The 21,551-nt window shown below is 43.2% G+C and overlaps 1 protein-coding gene across 1 annotated transcript in view; it reads right to left on the bottom strand.

Moving 5' to 3' along the window:
- CRY2 (cryptochrome circadian regulator 2) overlaps positions 1-21,551 on the bottom strand; it is a 211,587-nt gene that overhangs the window by 58,775 nt on the left and 131,261 nt on the right. Inside the window, exon 8 of the mRNA XM_086959640.1 lies at positions 10,356-10,507. Coding sequence (XP_086815766.1) covers positions 10,356-10,507 — 152 coding nt within the window. The remainder of the gene's footprint in view (positions 1-10,355; positions 10,508-21,551) is intronic.

The raw sequence follows: 21,551 nt of genomic DNA, 5'->3' as shown, positions 1-21,551 counted from the left end.
GTTGAATGGGTCCCATCCGTAGCCTGCAAAAGGGTATGAGGCTTATGCAGAATGACATCAGGCCCAGCAGAGATTTGTACTGCCTGACCATGACTGATTGCTTGCAGAGTAGTTCTTCACCATGGCTTGGAGCTTCATCACTTCGTCCACTGAGGAAAACACCTTTCTTTGTCCAGTATCGCTCTCAAGAATCGAAGTGTTGCCACTGGTTACATAGAGGACTTGTTGATGTTTAGTGTTAGTACCCATCTACAAAACAGATTGATGCAACTGAAGAAGCCTATGCCTCTCCACCAAATCGTGCCATGATGAGCCAGTCACATAAATATGGGTATACTCTGTTGTCTGAGGAAAGAAAAAACTGGAAATAGGCACTTGGTGAAAATGTGTGGTGCTGATTTGAGGCCGAATGGAAGTGCCTTGAATTGATAATTCTGTCCTCACTGAAAAGATCCAGGGAAGCCATGTAATTTCCTTCCTGGAGTAGACAAACTTCTTGGAGTATTACCATGTGAAAAACTGTTTTTTCCAGGAACCCGTTCAACTCAATGAGGTCTAGAATTGGCCTCCACTGTCCTATTTTCCTTTTGCTCACAAAGAATCTGGGTTAATTAACATGGTTCTCTGGGATCTCCACATGGTCCTATCACTAAAGGAGGAGAATTTTCAGCTGCATCTCCCTCAAGAGAGGATGATGCTCCTCTTAGGTTGGCAGACAGGTGGTTTCTGTACAAACTCCAGTGTATGTCCTAGTATACAATCTGCCACAGCCACTGATCCAATGTTATGGACTCCTTGGCGGAGAAAAAAAGGTAAATTCTCTGCCGACCTGCTGAAATGATGACTTGTGGGTGTGAGGGCAGCTGGAGACTGGGCAGGTGTGAAGAGTCAAGCGCTCTTTTATTTGTCTTGGAAAAGCAAATGAGTCACACTCATATTCCATCAGAAGATCTGCCATGTTCTTGTCTTTGGTTCCTGCTGGATGCATATCCCAGTCATATCTCAATTGCTGTGGGGTATAATATGATTGGCCTTCACCTCTATATTGACTGAAACCTCCTCTGTATGCTTAGGATCTTCATGAGTCACAAAAAGTGGCCGAGCCGGAACAGCGATAATACAGCAGAATGCCGTTGAATTCTGCAGTGCCAGTGCCTGTTTTAATGTTTTATAGGTCATTGTCCACGTGTTTCTAAATTAGAGTAAGTCCATCAAATAGCATATCCAGGATTTTTGCTTGCTCCGCTGGATGGAAAGCTATAGACCTCACCAGTCCTTGCCTTCTTAAAGCAGTTGCTTCTGCCAGCTGGTGGAAACCTACATTGGATACTTCTACTGAAGCATCGATGATGGCTGCAGATGTTTGTGCTCCTTACTTGCCAAATGCCTTGGTACTCTCTCTTTTGTCTTTAGGAAGGAGGTTGATCAGTGGCAACTTACTATGTCTCATCTGGCAGTCATAACGGCCCAACAGCCCACGATTGCCATGGCATTTGCAGCCTTGATTGGATTGATGATGTCTTGTGATCAAACAAAATCTAGTATTTTCATAAAAAGAAGCATTGTTGCTCCCCCAAAGCCATCGAGAGATTGAATCTCTAAGCCACCGACCCCATTAAAGTATGAAAGTGATCTATGTCGTTTGGAAGTAATTCTGGTTGAACAGGTGATTTATTACCCTCAATGGGTAAGATATAGCCGTCCAATTCAATATTGCCTATGTGGGCAGCAGCAGTGAGAGTGGTAGACCACTCTTGGAGGTGTCTCTGATAGCATAAGGTATAACGGAGATGGCGGATATAGAGGAGGCATAGGTGGTAGAAGTGGAGGCAGCGGTGGAGTATGTATGGTTGGAGCTGAGTACACAAAAGATGTAGGTGCCGGGCAGCCTGTTGAGGAAGTAACCTTTAAAAGGCATCGATCATCTACTGAAAAACTGTTATAAATGCAACATGCGTCTGCATGACCTCTGGTTACGTATAACAATGGTAACATCGACAAGACTGAGGAGAGATGTCAGCATCAAAGGTCTGTGGCGATATTCATAATCCTGGTGGACTTTCTCTTAATCTAAGTCCTCTTCCTCAAATTCAGAGACTTACAGTCACATTCATAGACCTCCTTGAGGTGGTGGTTGATGGTGTTGTCATCAACAATGGTCTGGTTGCTGATGGAGCTGTCTTAGTTGACAAGGGCTTGGTCGTCAACAGGGTTGCCAACAACTAAGGTCTCTGTCACAGTCGAGGCTTGTCCATGGGTCTCAATGGGAATGTCATGGACCAGGGCGTCACACCACTCGCACAATTCCATCACTGCCAGCAATATTGCTCACCCATAGCTCAGTTCAAGTAGTATCAAATTAACTCAACGTTCCTTCCCGACAGGAGATATAGTGTTTTTCTTCACTCTGGCCCTCCAACATGGGGCTTGCCAAAGATTCAGCAAAAAAGTATACCTGTTGCAAGCCCTCTCTGCACACTTAATTCATGCATCACAAAAGAGTAGAAGGATAGCTCTGCACTCTCATTGAGGACAGAGTTGGCTAAACATTATGCAATCCAAGTGCAGGCAATCATTTTTACAAAAAACGTTACGAGTGGGGTCAAAATGCTCAAGAGTTCTGATTAACAATAAAGAATCCCTAGCTTCTCTCTTGGAAAAGTTGGTTGTCCCTCAGGCCTCTTCATGTATTTCAAGGACTCAGTTAGTAACTAGTTTGGTGCCTGATTTAGAGTGTATTGGTAATGAAAAAAATCTTTAATTTGTGGAGAAGGGCTAAAACCGGATGATAATACACTGGCTGATTTCCCACCACCATGATATTGTGTAGGAAACTCCACAGGTTCATTATCAGGACCTTCCAGCAACTCTGAACTCTAAATAAAGCCCTTAATCTCCTCATCAGGCAGTGATTAAATAGCCTGTGGGGTTAAACTCCTAAGCTTCCCATGAGGATAAAAACATTTTAACTCGTTCACATTTCTCAAGTGGGACAGGCTTGTTCCTGTCTTACAAACACATCTATAAATGATACAAGTCATTGCCAACTCTTTCACACAAAGAACATTGTTGAAGCAGTCTGTAACATGCACTGTCAGTTTAGCCTTAAACAAAGCAAGAGAAAGGAAGCCCCTAAAACACTGCTTTCCAAAACAGCCTGTTTTTGCTCATTTATATGAACCCCTCAAACAAATATAGCCTTGCTTCAAGATAAAAGTTGTGACTCATCTCTCCTAGTTTAGATACACAGCTCTTCCTCCAACAGTAGAGATGCTGGCGCTCACCAGCTCTTTCCATCAAATTGAAGAAAGCATGCTTTAAGCTATGTTTCTACGTTATGCACACAAATTCATCACAAGTATGAATCAACACCATCTCTAGCCCTACTGTGCCAGAAACCACTTACAAAGCAGAGGGCCAGCTTTCCTAAGCAAGGTGCTTCCGCACCCTCATCCACTAAGCGCCAAGTTAACAGGAAGCTGCATGGTAGTTTATGAGCACATCAAGTTAGTCTGTGTGGAGAGAGCGGCGCGCGTCGTTCCAAGATGGCCACGACTTGAGGAGCTCCGCTACGACGAGCTGAGCTCGTTTCCGAAGGACTGCTTTCGCGGTGGCTTTTCCCAAGACAAACGACAGAATTTGTCATCGGAATGCTTCCCATCACACATGGACATGCTTCTGGTTCAAATTACGGCTTTTTGAGTGAGTTATGAGCTAAAACATCTCTCTTCAAATTACGGCCATTTTGTGGGTTTTTTTCTTTTCTACGCAGCAGTTTCCTTTTTCCTCTTCTCTTCTTGCTGCCGATTTTGCGCTTCATGGCCTCAGTTTTCCTTGCTGGTATCTGGATTAGAGGTCTTATTCCTTTTATTGGTCATGCTATGCTGAGTTCTTAACTGCTGACTGTGCCTTTGCTTCGGCGCTCACAATTTCCCTCAGGCATGTTTTTGTTGCAGAGGCTCCAGCTCATTTTGTGATATTTTTGCAAACAGACTTCTCAGCTTGGTTCTTCATTTCACTGATCTCATATTTTTGGTTTAATCTGCCTGGCTTCCGCATATGACATCTTTTGCTTCAACTTAATGTCAGAATTTTGTCTGGTTGTTTGCTGCTCCACATAAATCCATTCCATGTCATAACTGCTCGGCGCTGCTTATCATTGTTCTTTATATTGCCTTTTTTTTTTCTTCCGCTTCTCCGGTTGTACTACTCAAAATGGATCCAAGGCTCATGGTTCCACTTCCAGCAATCGTAAGGATCCTGCAACTGGCAAACGTCTCAAAAAAGACCCTCCGTCACCGTCTAAGTCTCCGCTTCCTGTCATTTTGGACGATATTATGGAGGAATTGCGCCTCATTCGCCCATTCATGACTGATACTGCAATAACTCTTCAAAGGTTGGATGATAAGTGGTCGAGTATGGATATGAGACTGACAGATGTGGAGCAGAAAGTTAGTGATGCTCAAGATGTTGTTGCTAAGGTTGCCAGCCTTTCCAAGGAGATCAATCAACTCAAGAAAACCTCAGAGGATTTGGAAAATCGCAATAGGCGCACTAACCTGCGCATTTATGGTATTCCGGAGAATTCTGAAGGGTCAGACATTATTCTATTTTTGAAGACTCAAGTCCTTCCAATTACTGGTCTTTCCAAGAATGTGGATGTTAATATTCAAAGGGCCCATCGCCTTGGTCCAAAGAACTCATCTTCTACTTCTAAACCAAGAGGTGTTATCGCCTATTTCCTCCTTTATTCTGACCTCATGATGATTCTTCAATCTGCCAAACAACATAAGCAGATGCTTTGGTCTGGTCATAAGATATTTCTTACTCAAGATGTTTCTAAACCAACTGCAGCTCGACGGAAGGAATTTTTGGACTTGAGGCCTGCACTTCGATCAATGAATGCCCGTTATGGTCTGATACATCCTTGTTTCTTCAAAGTAACTTATAACGAACGGACCTTCAGCTTTGATGATCCTGCTGACCTTCGTAAGTTCATTCACAAAATACAGAACAACTCATGGAATTCAGCAAACCTTAATGTTTCTCTCTTCTGTTTTCTTGTTTGATGTTTTGCATTGATAAAATGTTTTCCTTCTCATTTTATTTGTTGTCATAATAAGTGTGCTGATCTCTTCTTTTTGTTCACTGGTTTCCCTTCCTGCTGTTTTTGTTGTACGTATTTCTTATCGTGTTATCCTGATGTCTGTATTGTGCAACCCACCTAGCTGATTCCCTTCTTATTTATTTGGTAAGTTCCCTTCATTTATCTTACTTGGTTACAGTTAATCTTCGGATTTCTAATTTTTTCGTTCATTCCTAATTACTGTTCACGTGACCTTACTCTCTTTTGTGTCTCCTGCTCGTGCGGTTGTCTGGTTTCTCGCCGCCCCCTCTCCCATTCTAATGTTTTTTGGTAAAGTGTCCTTTATGACTAAAGTCATTTGGCTTCTTGTCATCTTTTTTTGCCTTCTGTTTTAGGGGAACTTTATTCTCCCATCCTATCCTCTCTCCTATATTTCACCTCTTCTCCCTTCCTGTTCTCCTCCCTCCCTTTCTCTTTCTGGTCGCCCTTTTCCTTTTCACTTTCTTCGTTCTTCCCTTATTTTGAGGCACTCTCTATTTTACCTTGTTCCTTTCACCCCTTCTCTCTTATTTATTCATACTCTGATCTTTCTTTGTCCTTCCAACATCTCTACAAATTATTCACTCTTCTTTTTTTTCTCTATGACGGTTACGGAATCCAATGTCTCATTTGCTATTTTCCTTCCAACCTTCTTACTTTGTTCCTTTCTATCTTTTTTCTCTTGCTTATCCCTACTATGCTATACTCCTTCCTTTCTATCTTATGGCCTATTTTTCTGTGATATCTGGAGATGAGCAGTCTTCATGTCATTTCCTGGAATGTTAAAGGACTCCGCAACCCGGTTAAGAAACAGCGAGTCCTATCTCACTTAGCTAGATTGAAATGTCAAGTTGCTTTGTCGCAAGAAACCCACCTCTCCCTTAAAGATTTGTCTTCTCTATGCAAACAATGGGTGGGTGAAATTTTTTGTTCCCCTTCAGTTAAGAACAAAAATGGTGTTACCATTTTGTTTCACAAATTGTTAGCTATTCAGTTAAAAAATGAGTACTCAGATACTAATGGTAGATGGTTATACTTGGATGTACAAGTTATTAATACGGATTTATCCTTCTGTAATGTTTATGGTCCTACAGGTGTAGATTTAACTTTTTGGAATGATTTCTCAACACTCCTCTCATCACATGCCACTGCTGATTTAATTGTAGGTGGCGACTGTGATCAAGTGATGGATCCTTTCCTGGATCGCAAGTCCCAATCTAGATTTATTCTCAACGAGATGCTAAAGTCCTTTTACAAAGCCATATCCTCTAGAGGCTTAATTGATTCTTGGCGGTTGTGCCACCCTGAAACTTTAGAATTTTCCTTTTTTTCTCCTGTACACGCATCACACTCTCGCATAGATTACATTTTTCTCACTCAACACACCTTAAAATTTATGACTCATGCAGAAATTGGCTCTATCCTTATTTCAGATCACGCTCCCATTATTCTGGATATTGACTTACCCTCCCCCACACCCAGGTCCCGCCGTTAGCGTTTCAATAACTCCCTTCTTTTGGACTCCCAATTCACCGAACAATTTCATCTTTTCATGGAGGAATTTTTCCATAATAATCTCAATTCGGCCTCCCAATTTCATTGTATTTGGGATGCCTTTAAAGCAGCGGCTAGAGGGTATATTATCGATTTTGTCTCTCGTAAGAAGAAACAAGCCCTTTGAAAATCTTCCCTTATCCTCAAACAGAAAAAAGAAGTTAGAGCATCGTTTTTATACCTCCAACTCTGCAGACGCTCTTTCCGCCCTTGTCAAGGCTAAAATTCAATTTAATAAATATTCTTGGGACGCTGCTTGTAACAACCTCCTTAAATTTAATTCCAAGATTTATGGCGGACACTACAAAGCAGGCAAATCTCTTGCTAATTATCTCAAAATTATGAAACAAAAATCCTAAATCGTCGTCATTACTGATATTCATGGGAACCGTCACTCTTCTGATGACAAGATTCTTGACTGTTTTGTTCAGTATTACTCCTCCTTATATACACCCGAATCTACCCCTTCTGCTCAAATTGATTCATTTTTCCAGTCTATTCCAAAATCCTCGAACCCGGATCTTGATTTCTCTTCCCTTGATGCGGCCATCTCCGAAAAGGAGATTCTTCAGGCTATTACTCTTTTACCTAAAGACAAGTCCCTGGGCCCTGATGGCTTCACTGTTCGTTTTTATTTTCATTTCAAGAATGTCTTAATACCACATCTCCCTTCCCTTGATCACTAATTTCCTTTCCTTGGGGGGAACTCATGGTTCCTTTTCACAAGCTATGTTATGTTTACTTCAAAAGAAAGATAAAGATCCATCACTTTGTAAAAATTATCGGCCCATCTCCCTGATCAATACCGATTGCAAAATTTACACCAAAATTTTAGCCTCCCGATTAAATGTTATTATTCCTGATCTTGTCAACATTTATCAATCCGGTTTTGTCAAGGGCAGATCCATCACAGATAATTCTAGTACCCTTCTTAACATTATCCACCTCGCTTCTAAATTGACTTCTCCACTTGCCGCCATCACCCTTGATGCTGAAAAAGCTTTTGATAGGGTTAATTGAGATTTTATGTTTGGTGCTCTCCGTTGGCATGGTTTTAGTCCCCACATTATTAAATGTATCCATTTATTGTACTCAGCTCCTTATACCTCAATTTGGATGAATGGTGTTCAATCCTCTACATAGAGGCACCAGACAAGGCTGTCCCTTATCCCCTCTCCTCTTTATTTTGGCTTTAGAACCCTTTCTTGAAAAAATACGTCGTTCCACATCATATTCTGGTTTCGTACACAAAAATATTGACATTAAATTCACTGCTTATGCTGATGACATTTTACTTTACATCTCTAAACCTCATACTTCTCTTCCTGCTCTTTTCTTCTTATTACACAAATATTCCTCGGTCTCTGGATATAAGCTGAATATCGACAAATCTGAAGTATTGCCCCTTAATAAATTTTGTCTCCCCCATATGTTTCATGGTACGCTAATAATATTAAAGAAACCATCAAACTTAACCACAAAGATATTCTCTCTAAGCTTTCTGCCCTCATAGATCGCTGGTCTCCATTATTCTTATCTTGGTGGGGAAGTTTGGCAACCATTAAAATTATGCTTCTCCCTATTGTCAATTTCTATCTCTCAATACTTCCCATCTCCCTTCCCGCCTAATTCTTCACGCTCATCAATTATCAGGTTCTTATGAAATAATCACAAGTCTAGGATCTCTCTTTCTCGCCTTCAGCAACCTAAAAATTTGGGTAAGGTTAACTTTTCTTATCCGTTTTCATTCCTCCTTTACTTTAAAACAAATGTGGCCCTTTTTAGCAGATTCCTCCTCTCTTGCTGTCACAGCTTGGAGTGCTATAGAAAGGGCGCAGCTTTCGCCTTTTTCTTTTCTCGTTGCTATTCGCTTGTCTCAGCCCCCCAAAAGATTTCTTTCACCCATCTTCAAACACTCTCTTTATTTCGTTCCTCCTTTTCTCCATTACGTCTCCAATCTTTCGTCCCGCTATGGTATAATAACTCTCTTAAGATCAATAACAAAGCTCTCTTTTGGAAGGAATGGATTGACAAAGGCATTATTTATGCGGACAAGCTTTTTGTTGATGATTCTTTGTTGTATTCCTCTGTTCTCCGTAGGTCTTTCAACTTATTAAATACTTACTCCTCCCATTACCCCGCTCTCACATCAGCCCTTACCACCCTCATATCACATCAAAAGTCCCTACCTGACTCCGTCCCGTCAGACTCCTCTCCACTAGACTTTAATACCCCTCTCAAGGCTGCTGCCATTTATAAGATACTTTCTCGTTCTGCCTCAGACCGTCCCAAATCCAAACCAGAGCTTGCATGGGAAAAAGATTTGTCGCAGGAATTCTCTCTCTCTGTCTAGGATTCTATATGGTCTAAAATTCACACTGCCTCCCGCTCCGCTAGCACTACACAGACATTATATTTTTTTTATAATCGTCTTTTCCTTACCCCTTCAGATTTATTTAAATTCAAATCCCTGGAATCCAGTCCATGTTGGTCCTGCCCTCACGCAGATAGCGATATTTTTCACATGTTCTTCCACTGTCCATTAGTCAAATCCCTCTGGCAACAAATTTGGTCCAAATTGAATGATATTTTAGATTATAAGTACACTTTTGAAAAATTTCATATTTTCCTTGGTGATTCTTCCCCTATTTGGAATGTTTCAAGCAATGTTCGTAAATTTATAGACTTGTTTATAGCTATTTCCTTGCAGGTGATCACTACGAACGGGAAGGATACTTCACAGATTTCTTACACCAATTGGTGGAATTTGTTATGTCACCATCATAGACTTGATCGTGCCTATGCTACTACTACTCGCCTTTTAATTAAAAGGGATATGTTATGGTTACCTTTAACTGATTTTCTTTCCAGATGTATGACTTAGTTTTTGTTCATATATTGTTCATATATACTTTTTGATCTGTTTGCACTTTTCTTTTCTACTCTTTTCCCTCCCTCTCTCTCTCCTTCTCTTCTTTTCTGCCCCTTCTCTCTTTCTTCACAAAACTTTTAAAAATGCATTTTCTCTTAGAATATTTAATTATGAATCCCTTTTTATGCTTGATTGTACCTTACAGTTATGTATCTCATATTGCTGTTACTCCTTGCTTGTGTTTTTGTAATTATGTTTGATTCAATAAAGCTTTCTAAACTGAAGAAAAAAAGTTAGTCTGTGTGAACCATGATTCACCTGGATTTTTAATAGGGGCTAGGTGCACATGCTCCATCACAGGCCCTTAAGGTAAATGTATTAAGAAAGAAGAGATGGACCTTAGGAACAGAGAAGCCTCCCACTTCAGGGGCTGCCATCTAAACTCTGGATGTGTTAATACGACTTTTATGTAACGTCTGGTGCCTTGGTTATCCAGTACCAAGGACTAAAGAGGCTTACTTACATATGTATTTACACATCTATTCATGTGTACAGCCTCATTCCAAATACAAGTCTTAGATTATTATACAAGTCGTTTTGCTGTGAGATGCAAGCCAGTAACAACTATAAAATAAATGAGAATTCAAGATACAGACTCACAAAAACATGGCTTGTCGAGTATGTCCCATCCAATGTCATTAGAAAAGTGTCCTCAATGTTATCAATGTATGTTTTGCTGCCAATAATTGCTAGTGTTGGAATCTCACTTCCTGTGCTCGGAAGCACACTCTGGAATCCTCTTACCTGATGAAATCTCCGCTGGGGTCTGTCCGTCGCCCAAATCCTACAGGACAGTAGCAGTGGAAGAACTGCTGAAAGAAAGCACTGCAGGACAGCCACATCCAGCTACCTGCATTAACGCTGAAGTCTGCATCGAGCAAGAGTTCATCAAACACCTGAGCAGCAGAAAAAGATGGGAAGAGGAAGATGAAGGAAGCTATTTCAAAGTAAAATCTACAGTGTAGCAAAACTTTTGCAAAAATACATAAGGAGCACAGCTGCACCACACCCCCTCCATTTCCCTTTTTCACACCCTGGAATCAAGATTTCGAAAGCATTGGGATGAATGTACACATTTGTCTTAAAAGGTGCTCCCAAAAGAGAAGGTGCTTTTACAGCTCACGCATTAATTCCTTTCTATAGTGAATAGAATTTTCTATGAACCAATCTACTAAGTCACCAACTGTTAGACCTTGCACCATTGGCGAGGGTCTCCCTTCCATTTTTGCTGTTGCCTCATGTATTTTTGCTGGTGTATATGCTTTGGGCACTGTGCCACTGCTGTCCAGTGCCACAGTGCGAGTGCTCCCTGTTGTAAATTGATGTAAGGATTAGTGATTCCATGATTGGATGTTTGGTTTACTTGTCAGGCCCTAGTACAGTGCACTGAGGGTGCCCAGGGTGTGTAATCCAAAGGCTACTGGTGGGCCTGCAGCACTGGTTGTGCCACCCACAGAAGCAGCCTTGTAAAATGTGTCTAAGGTCTGCCATTGCAGAGCCTGCGTGCAGTCTGGTAAGGTCATGCTGACTGGGTAAGGCTCACCTTCCCTTTACTTCATATCAGACACCCCTATGGTAGGCCCAAGGGCAGGGTGCATTGAAAGTATAAGGTAGGACAAGCCCTGATGTGTGTGGCATGTCCTAATAGTGAATTACAGCCATTTTCGTTTTTCACTAATGCAAGGCTACCTGTTCTCCATAGGCCAGAAAGGGCTGTTAGATTATTACATTTTATAATCCTAACGGACTCAGAACATGGTAGAAATTCGAGTTTAGTATGCCTGGACTCAGAATGATAACATACATCTTTTAGTGAAGTTGGTTTTAACATTCTGTGTTTAAAAATACCACTTTTAGAAAGTAAGTATTTTCTTGTCTAACTATCCAAAGCCTGCCTCTGCTAGGTTGTGTATTCCTTTGTCTGGTTTTGTGAGTGACAGGGCTGGGGAATTCCAAGAGACAGGATGAGTCAGCCCAGTGGTGAATAGAGAGATCTGCATCTAGATGGGAGGTAGGAGTTGCACCTGAACCTTAAATAGGGCTGTGCCTGCCTTCCACAATGCTGGCTCCACATCCTGGGGTGCGGCTGATGTCTCTGCCCTGCACACTGAAAGAAGAGAAGGAGTCCTGTCAAAGTGCTCCAGGGCTGTACTTGCCTTCCACAATGCTGGCTCCACCTCCTGTTGGGCGCCTGATGTTTCTGCCCTGCACTATGAAAGGAAATGAGAAGTCTGGTAAACAGAGTGCTTCCGAATTGGTGTGGACTGGGCAAAGGCCCCTTTCCCCTCAGAGAACAAAGGATTTTGGGGTATAAATATTGGGACCCTGATCCCATGAAATTAGATCACTATTGGACTACAAGAAGAAACCTTTGCTGAGGAGAGGAATCTGAAGAAACTGAGGAGAGACTATTCCCAAGCTGAAGTGCTGCTTGGGGGATTGCGACGGTTAATCTCGGAAAGACATGTTGCAACCTCATAACTTTGTATTCCGACTACAGCCCCGTTGTTTTGGAGGGAACTCTCCTTTCCTCGACCGTCTGGGACCTGTTAGGTACATCGGATCGTCTACGTATTCCTTCTGGCCCTCTGTTATTTATTTGATCAGCACCACGGTCTTTGTTAGCTTCCCTTGCAGTCCTTACTGACTAGCACCTTATTGAAATCGACGTCCCCTTTGAGAGAGTTTTTGAGGGCACGTTTCCCTGGATTTCAGTTGGCCTCCTGCTATTGGGATTAGAGGCGGTTTCGATCTAGACCTCTTGACACTGTATATTCTCGCTATTACCAGCCTCAAGAAATAGCCCTTGTGATTTTGGGATCTCCTATTTAGGACTGATTAAATGAAAATTGAAGAAATCCACGCCTTGAAGAAATTGTATATATGATATGGTTTTTCTTGCGCGCTGACGAAGGAACTGTGGATATTTGTCCTTTCTGAAACGCGCGTCTGCGCTTTTTGTTCTGGTATTATTTTGTTCCTTTTCCTTGTACCTTGTCTTGCTTTATTTGTATTGTTTTTGTGTCTGGCGTTGTGGTTGCTTGAGAGGATACCTGGATGTATGAGAGGGCTATATGATGTGTTTCTTTGATTGAATTGCATTGTACATATATATATATATATATATCTTTTATGAAACAGTTATTATTGATGGATTCTAAAGAATAAAACTTTGTCTTTCTAAACAACCTTGTTTGTGTGGGACTATGATGATATATATAAATTAATAGATATATTACCTATAGATTTATAATGTTCTAGGCGAGGTTCTCTGTGTTTTTGGACTGCTTGGGGGATTGGCCTGCAATGGTTGTCCGACTGCCAAAGAAAGGAGAAAGAACTTTGTGTGCTTCACTTTCAACTTGAGAAGGATCTCCAAGGGCTTGGAACAGAGCTTGCCTCCTGCTGGAGTCTCATAGACAACAAACTTAACCAACCAGCGTCCCAAAAGTCTTCCTGAAGTGCCTACAGCTGTGCTGGACTTTGTGGGAGATGTGCGCGTCGCAAGAAGCTGGTAGTACGACTCAAGATCAAGAAGTGTTGCAGAACCGCCGCAGCCGCTTCACAACACAAATCGCCCTGCATTACCAGAGGAGAGAATCGATGTCGCCACAGACGCCGACGCATCACCGGGAAGCGTGTCACAGGAGAGAAGGACTGACGTCGCCGCAGACGCCGTCGCTTTTCTGAGAAGCGTGTTGCAGGGCTTGTCGCGGCTCATCGCCAGAGAAGAGGATCGACGTCGCCGCATCACTTGGAAGAGTGTTGCAGGGCCTGTCGTGGCTCGCTTTGTTGTGGAAGCAACTCGCATCTCCGGTAGAGAGGATCGACGTCGCCGCAGATGCCGCCATTTTGCTGGGAAGCTTGTCGCAGGGCCAGTCGCGGCTCGCATCTTGTAAAGTATCTCGCATCACTGGAGAAGAGGACTGACTTCGCCGCAGATGGCGCCGCATCACCGGGAAGCGTGTCGCACCAAGGAAAGAGCATCATCTTTATTTCTTTGCACCCGAATTTCACTGCATTTCCATCGCTGCAACATTGCTTGTTGTGGAAGCGCAACACATCGTAAGGTACATTGACGCAAAGTGACACATCTTAAGAACTAAACTAAGCAAAATCTTCCAACTTAAAGTAACCGTATTGTGTATTTTTGTTGTTTATGGTCTTGTGGTAACTCTATATAAAGTATACTTATTTTTGATATAAAACCTGTGTGGTGTCCATCTGTAGTGTTGTCACTGGGTTACTTTATGTGGTCACAAATGCTTTACACACTGCCTCTGAGATAAGCCTGTCTGCTCGTGCCAAGCTACGAAGGGGGTGAGCAGGGGTTATTTTAGGAGTATAATCACCTTTTCCTGACTAGAGGCAAGGGTCCCTTTTTGTCACAAGTACCTACCTGTGCCAACTAGAGACCCCCAAATCTAACATTGGTGGTCAGCGGTGAGGATTCTGTACTTGCATTTGTGACTCATGTACAGTGATTGGTGAACACTACTTAGTGAGTGCAGACCAAAACGCAACCACATACTTTGGTAGATTCCTTTTTGGGACTTTCAATTTTTGAAAAATGACAAATTCAATAGAGAAAGCAGCATCCATAGCCTCTGTTGATCTGGAATGGGAAGAAGAGAGATTAGAATGCTACACCTTAAAACAGCTCAAGCATTTCTGCAGAAGATTTAAAGTTTCTACCACTGGTACCTCCAGAAAGGAGGACCTGCAAAGGGCGCTGAGGGCTTGGTTTGAAGCAAGGAATACCCCTGAGGAAGTGGCTGAGAATGCAGATGAGCAGTTGCAAGGGCTATTGGGTCCAGGGGGAAGAAAGTTGTCTCCCCAGCAGGTAGCAGTGTTTCTGCTAGAGGACTGTCTCCAGAAAAGCAGGAGGACAGGAAAGAGCAGGATGCATGAAATGGAGCTGACCAAGCTCAAGTTGAATGGGCAATTGGAATTTGAAATGCAAACTAGAAAGTTAGCAATAAAGGAGAAGAAATTGCAATTTGAACATGAAAAAGTTTTGAGGGAGTTGGAATTGAAGGCCAAGAGCTTAGAGATTACTTCCTCTGGTGGCAACCACCGTCAGTGCTTGTGGAAGCTAGGGTTTATATTCCCAAAGATGTGGTGAAATAGTTTTGCAAGAATAATGATATTGGGCAGTGGTTCAGAGCCCATGAGGTAGCCATGTCTTGCCACCGGGTCCCTGAGAGAGATTGGGGAACAGGGTTGTGGGGAAGGTTCCTTAGTGAGCGGCGGGACACACTGTTAGATTTGCCTTCTGAAGTCCACAATTCATACAGCCACATGAAGGATACCTTAATGTCTAGGTATGGTTTGACCCCTGAACTCTATAGGCAGAGGTTCAGGTCTTGTAAGAAGATAGAGAACAGTACCTGGGTTGAATGTCACTTTCTTTTGCAGAGCTCTGGATGGTTGGGTAAATGGCAGCAAAGTTAATGATTTTCAAGGTCTCCTTGATTTGATTGCATGGGAGCACTTGTCTAATAATTGTTTTCCTGAGCTGCGCCAGCACATGATTGATAGCAAGCTGATTGACCCTAGGAAGCTTGCTGAGGAGGTGGACCGCTGGGTGAGCACCCGGTTCCAAAAGGGTCACATGGGAGACTCAGCCAAAGGTGGGCAGGGTCCCCAGCAGAAGAGTGGGGGAGACAAGGGTAAACAGAAGGCCCAGTAATCACGGTGTCTAAGATAGTAAACACAAATTAAGTAAAATTAGGTTTCACATCACTACTTGCTCTCTTTTGTTTGTTTTTCTAAAGAAGTCACACAGTCACAATTACGGTGGTGGTTGTACCCGTAGTGAAGTACATGAACTTATATGTTAAACGTTTTTAACGTTTTCAGATATCCCCTGATGAAGGCATGACACTTAGAAATGCATAGGGAGAATGTAATATGTGCACACCAAACGAATGCATTGTGGGAAATGAAGTTTCACTTGTAAAAAATGACTCCATGTGAAAGGAACGGATTGTAAACGCAGCGATTTGGAATCACGTGAAATATATGATCATTGAAAAACAACTCAGAGTTTGAGAAGATTATTTTTTGATATTATTTTTTGATACTAGCTGTACGCAGCAAACACTAACCCAGTGCCCAGAGTGACACACTGCAATCGCAGTGGTGCAACTTGGTTCATTTCTTTTACGCCTCCGAGCGGGAGACAATACTTTGGAGCACGGGCAACCGGCTAAACCACATTAGAATTTAGCAGTGCACGACCAACATCCCATATTTAACTTTGAGAAGTCGACATAGCAGCCCACACAAAGAATCCACTACCTGGGGGCGTTGATAGACGCAGAGCGAGGAAAAGTGTTTCCTTCGGAGGAGAGACAATTATCCATCATTCAGAAAGGCAGACAGATTTTAAAGAGCAACATGTCTTCGGTGCGTCAGATCGCCTCCCAGGTAGGATCAATGGCATCCTGCATTTTTCTGGTTCCCAATGCCAGGTTAAAATTGCGTCCTCTACAGCAAGATCTGGAGGACAAATGGGATCAACGGTCTTCTCGCTGGGAAGACAGAATCTGTCTATCACATGCAGGCTGAGCATCCATTCCGAAGTGGATGAGGAAGGACAACCTGAGAGTAGGAGTTCCGTTCCATCAAACTCCCCCCTCTCAGACTCTGATCACAGACACATGCCTGCAGGGATGGGTTGCCCACATGAGGCAAGGGTCCCTTTTTGTCACAAGTACCTACCTGTGCCAACTAGAGACCACCAAATCTAACATTGGTGGTCAGGGGTGAGGATTCTGTACTTGCATTTGTGACTCATGTACAGTGATTGGTGAACACTACTTAGTGAGTGCAGACCAAAACGCAACCACATACTTTGGTAGATTCCTTTTTGGGACTTTCAATTTTTGAAAAATGACAAATTCAATAGAGAAAGCAGCATCCATAGCCTCTGTTGATCTGGAATGGGAAGAAGAGAGATTAGAATGCTACACCTTAAAACAGCTCAAGCATTTCTGCAGAAGATTTAAAGTTTCTACCACTGGTACCTCCAGAAAGGAGGACCTGCAAAGGGCGCTGAGGGCTTGGTTTGAAGCAAGGAATACCCCTGAGGAAGTGGCTGAGAATGCAGATGAGCAGTTGCAAGGGCTATTGGGTCCAGGGGGAAGAAAGTTGTCTCCCCAGCAGGTAGCAGTGTTTCTGCTAGAGGACTGTCTCCAGAAAAGCAGGAGGACAGGAAAGAGCAGGATGCATGAAATGGAGCTGACCAAGCTCAAGTTGAATGGGCAATTGGAATTTGAAATGCAAACTAGAAAGTTAGCAATAAAGGAGAAGAAATTGCAATTTGAACATGAAAAAGTTTTGAGGGAGTTGGAATTGAAGGCCAAGAGCTTAGAGATTACTTCCTCTGGTGGCAACCACCGTCAGTGCTTGTGGAAGCTAGGGTTTATATTCCCAAAGATGTGGTGAAATAGTTTTGCAAGAATAATGATATTGGGCAGTGGTTCAGAGCCCATGAGGTAGCCATGTCTTGCCACCGGGTCCCTGAGAGAGATTGGGGAACGGGGTTGTGGGGAAGGTTCCTTAGTGAGCGGCGGGACACACTGTTAGATTTGCCTTCTGAAGTCCACAATTCATACAGCCACAGGTATGGTTTGACCCCTGAACTCTATAGGCAGAGGTTCAGGTCTTGTAAGAAGATAGAGAACAGTACCTGGGTTGAATGTCACTTTCTTTTGCAGAGCTCTGGATGGTTGGGTAAATGGCAGCAAAGTTAATGATTTTCAAGGTCTCCTTGATTTGATTGCATGGGAGCACTTGTCTAAAAATTGTTTTCCTGAGCTGCGCCAGCACATGATTGATAGCAAGCTGATTGACCCTAGGAAGCTTGCTGAGGAGGTGGACCGCTGGGTGAGCACCCGGTTCCAAAAGGGTCACATGGGAGACTCAGCCAAAGGTGGGCAGGGTCCCCAGCAGAAGAGTGGGGGAGACAAGGGTAAACAGAAGGCCCAGTAATCACGGTGTCTAAGATAGTAAACACAAATTAAGTAAAATTAGGTTTCACAACACTACTTGCTCTCTTTTGTTTGTTTTTCTAAAGAAGTCGCACAGTCACAATTACGGTGGTGGTTGTACCCGTAGTGAAGTACATGAACTTATATGTTAAACGTTTTTAACGTTTTCAGATATTCCCCTGATGAAGGCATGACACGCAGAAATACATAGGGAGAATGTAATGTGTGCACACCAAACGAATGCATTGTGGGAAATGAAGTTTCACTTGTAAAAAATGACTCCATGTGAAAGGAACGGATTGTAAACGCAGCGATTTGGAATCACGTGAAATATATGATCATTGAAAAACAACTCAGAGTTTGAGAAGATTATTTTTTGATATTATTTTTTGATACTAGCTGTACGCAGCAAACACTAACCCAGTGCCCAGAGTGACACACTGCAATCGCAGTGGTGCAACTTGGTTCATTTCTTTTACGCCTCCGAGCGGGAGACAATACTTTGGAGCACGGGCAACCGGCTAAACCACATTAGAATTTAGCAGTGCACGACCAACATCCCATATTTAACTTTGAGAAGTCGACATAGCAGCCCACACAAAGAATCCACTACCTGGGGGCGTTGATAGACGCAGAGCGAGGAAAAGTGTTTCCTTCGGAGGAGAGACAATTATCCATCATTCAGAAAGGCAGACAGATTTTAAAGAGCAACATGTCTTCGGTGCGTCAGATCGCCTCCCAGGTAGGATCAATGGCATCCTGCATTTTTCTGGTTCCCAATGCCAGGTTAAAATTGCGTCCTCTACAGCAAGATCTGGAGGACAATTGGGATCAACGGTCTTCTCGCTGGGAAGACAGAATCTGTCTATCACATGCAGGCTGAGCATCCATTCCGAAGTGGATGAGGAAGGACAACCTGAGAGTAGGAGTTCCGTTCCATCAAACTCCCCCCTCTCAGACTCTGATCACAGACACATGCCTGCAGGGATGGGTTGCCCACATGAGGCAAGGGTCCCTTTTTGTCACAAGTACCTACCTGTGCCAACTAGAGACCCCCAAATCTAACATTGGTGGTCAGCGGTGAGGATTCTGTACTTGCATTTGTGACTCATGTACAGTGATTGGTGAACACTACTTAGTGAGTGCAGACCAAAACGCAACCACATACTTTGGTAGATTCCTTTTTGGGACTTTCAATTTTTGAAAAATGACAAATTCAATAGAGAAAGCAGCATCCATAGCCTCTGTTGATCTGGAATGGGAAGAAGAGAGATTAGAATGCTACACCTTAAAACAGCTCAAGCATTTCTGCAGAAGATTTAAAGTTTCTACCACTGGTACCTCCAGAAAGGAGGACCTGCAAAGGGCGCTGAGGGCTTGGTTTGAAGCAAGGAATACCCCTGAGGAAGTGGCTGAGAATGCAGATGAGCAGTTGCAAGGGCTATTGGGTCCAGGGGGAAGAAAGTTGTCTCCCCAGCAGGTAGCAGTGTTTCTGCTAGAGGACTGTCTCCAGAAAAGCAGGAGGACAGGAAAGAGCAGGATGCATGAAATGGAGCTGACCAAGCTCAAGTTGAATGGGCAATTGGAATTTGAAATGCAAACTAGAAAGTTAGCAATAAAGGAGAAGAAATTGCAATTTGAACATGAAAAAGTTTTGAGGGAGTTGGAATTGAAGGGCAAGAGCTTAGAGATTACTTCCTCTGGTGGCAACCACCGTCAGTGCTTGTGGAAGCTAGGGTTTATATTCCCAAAGATGTGGTGAAATAGTTTTGCAAGAATAATGATATTGGGCAGTGGTTCAGAGCCCATGAGGTAGCCATGTCTTGCCACCGGGTCCCTGAGAGAGATTGGGGAACGGGGTTGTGGGGAAGGTTCCTTAGTGAGCGGCGGGACACACTGTTAGATTTGCCTTCTGAAGTCCACAATTCATACAGCCACAGGTATGGTTTGACCCCTGAACTCTATAGGCAGAGGTTCAGGTCTTGTAAGAAGATAGAGAACAGTACCTGGGTTGAATGTCACTTTCTTTTGCAGAGCTCTGGATGGTTGGGTAAATGGCAGCAAAGTTAATGATTTTCAAGGTCTCCTTGATTTGATTGCATGGGAGCACTTGTCTAAAAATTGTTTTCCTGAGCTGCGCCAGCACATGATTGATAGCAAGCTGATTGACCCTAGGAAGCTTGCTGAGGAGGTGGACCGCTGGGTGAGCACCCGGTTCCAAAAGGGTCACATGGGAGACTCAGCCAAAGGTGAGCAGGGTCCCCAGCAGAAGAGTGGGGGAGACAAGGGTAAACAGAAGGCCCAGTAATCACGGTGTCTAAGATAGTAAACACAAATTAAGTAAAATTAGGTTTCACAACACTACTTGCTCTCTTTTGTTTGTTTTTCTAAAGAAGTCGCACAGTCACAATTACGGTGGTGGTTGTACCCGTAGTGAAGTACATGAACTTATATGTTAAACGTTTTTAACGTTTTCAGATATTCCCCTGATGAAGGCATGACACGCAGAAATACATAGGGAGAATGTAATATGTGCACACCAAACGAATGCATTGTGGGAAATGAAGTTTCACTTGTAAAAAATGACTCCATGTGAAAGGAACGGATTGTAAACGCAGCGATTTGGAATCACGTGAAATATATGATCATTGAAAAACAACTCAGAGTTTGAGAAGATTATTTTTTGATATTATTTTTTGATACTAGCTGTACGCAGCAAACACTAACCCAGTGCCCAGAGTGACACACTGCAATCGCAGTGGTGCAACTTGGTTCATTTCTTTTACGCCTCCGAGCGGGAGACAATACTTTGGAGCACGGGCAACCGGCTAAACCACATTAGAATTTAGCAGTGCACGACCAACATCCCATATTTAACTTTGGGAAGTCGACATAGCAGCCCACACAAAGAATCCACTACCTGGGGGCGTTGATAGACGCAGAGCGAGGAAAAGTGTTTCCTTCGGAGGAGAGACAATTATCCATCATTCAGAAAGGCAGAAAGATTTTAAAGAGCAACATGTCTTCGGTGCGTCAGATCGCCTCCCAGGTAGGATCAATGGCATCCTGCATTTTTCTGGTTCCCAATGCCAGGTTAAAATTGCGTCCTCTACAGCAAGATCTGGAGGACAAATGGGATCAATGGTCTTCTCGCTGGGAAGACAGAATCTGTCTATCACATGCAGGCTGAGCATCCATTCCGAAGTGGATGAGGAAGGACAACCTGAGAGTAGGAGTTCCATTCCATCAAACTCCCCCCTCTCAGACTCTGATCACAGACACATGCCTGCAGGGATGGGTTGCCCACATGGGGTCTCTCCAGACGCAAGGCCTATAGTCCTCAAAAGAGCAGTTGTACCACATAAACATGCTGGAGCTAAGGGCTGTTCATCTTTCTCTCAAGGCTTTCCTCCCTTCAATTCAGGCAAGTTCCACCCTACTACAGACGGATGTACTATCTGAACAAGCAGGGGGGAACTCGCTTGAGACTCATTGAAAAACAACTTAGAGTTTGAGAAGATTATTTTTTGCTATTATTTTTTATACTAGCTGTACGCAGCAAAAACTAACCCAGTGCCCAGAGTGACACACTGCAATTGCAGTGGTGCAACTTGGTTGACTTCTCAAAGTTCAAATGGAGGCCCAGTTTTTGACAAAGCCCTAGATACTGCTGGAAATGATTCCTCACGCTCTTGGGAGAGGGGACTTTCAGAAACCAATCGTCCAGATAAGCAGCTGCCACCACCGCCATGCACTTCGTGAACACCCGGGGAGCTGACTTCAGCCCGAAGGGCAGCACTTTGAATTGATAGTGGGATGATGCGACTAAGAATCGTAGGTATTGCGGGTGATGCTGACTTATCGGTACATGAAAGTAGGCATCTTGGACTTGTTGAGTGCTCGTAGATCCAGAATGGGCCGGTATTCTGATTTTTTACCTTTT

Source organism: Lissotriton vulgaris, chromosome 2_2 (assembly GCF_964263255.1).
Source record: "Lissotriton vulgaris chromosome 2_2, aLisVul1.2, whole genome shotgun sequence".
Lineage (NCBI taxonomy): Eukaryota > Metazoa > Chordata > Amphibia > Caudata > Salamandridae > Lissotriton > Lissotriton vulgaris.
Note: the sequence above shows the minus strand (reverse complement) of the source record. Positions and strands in the feature narration are given on the sequence as shown.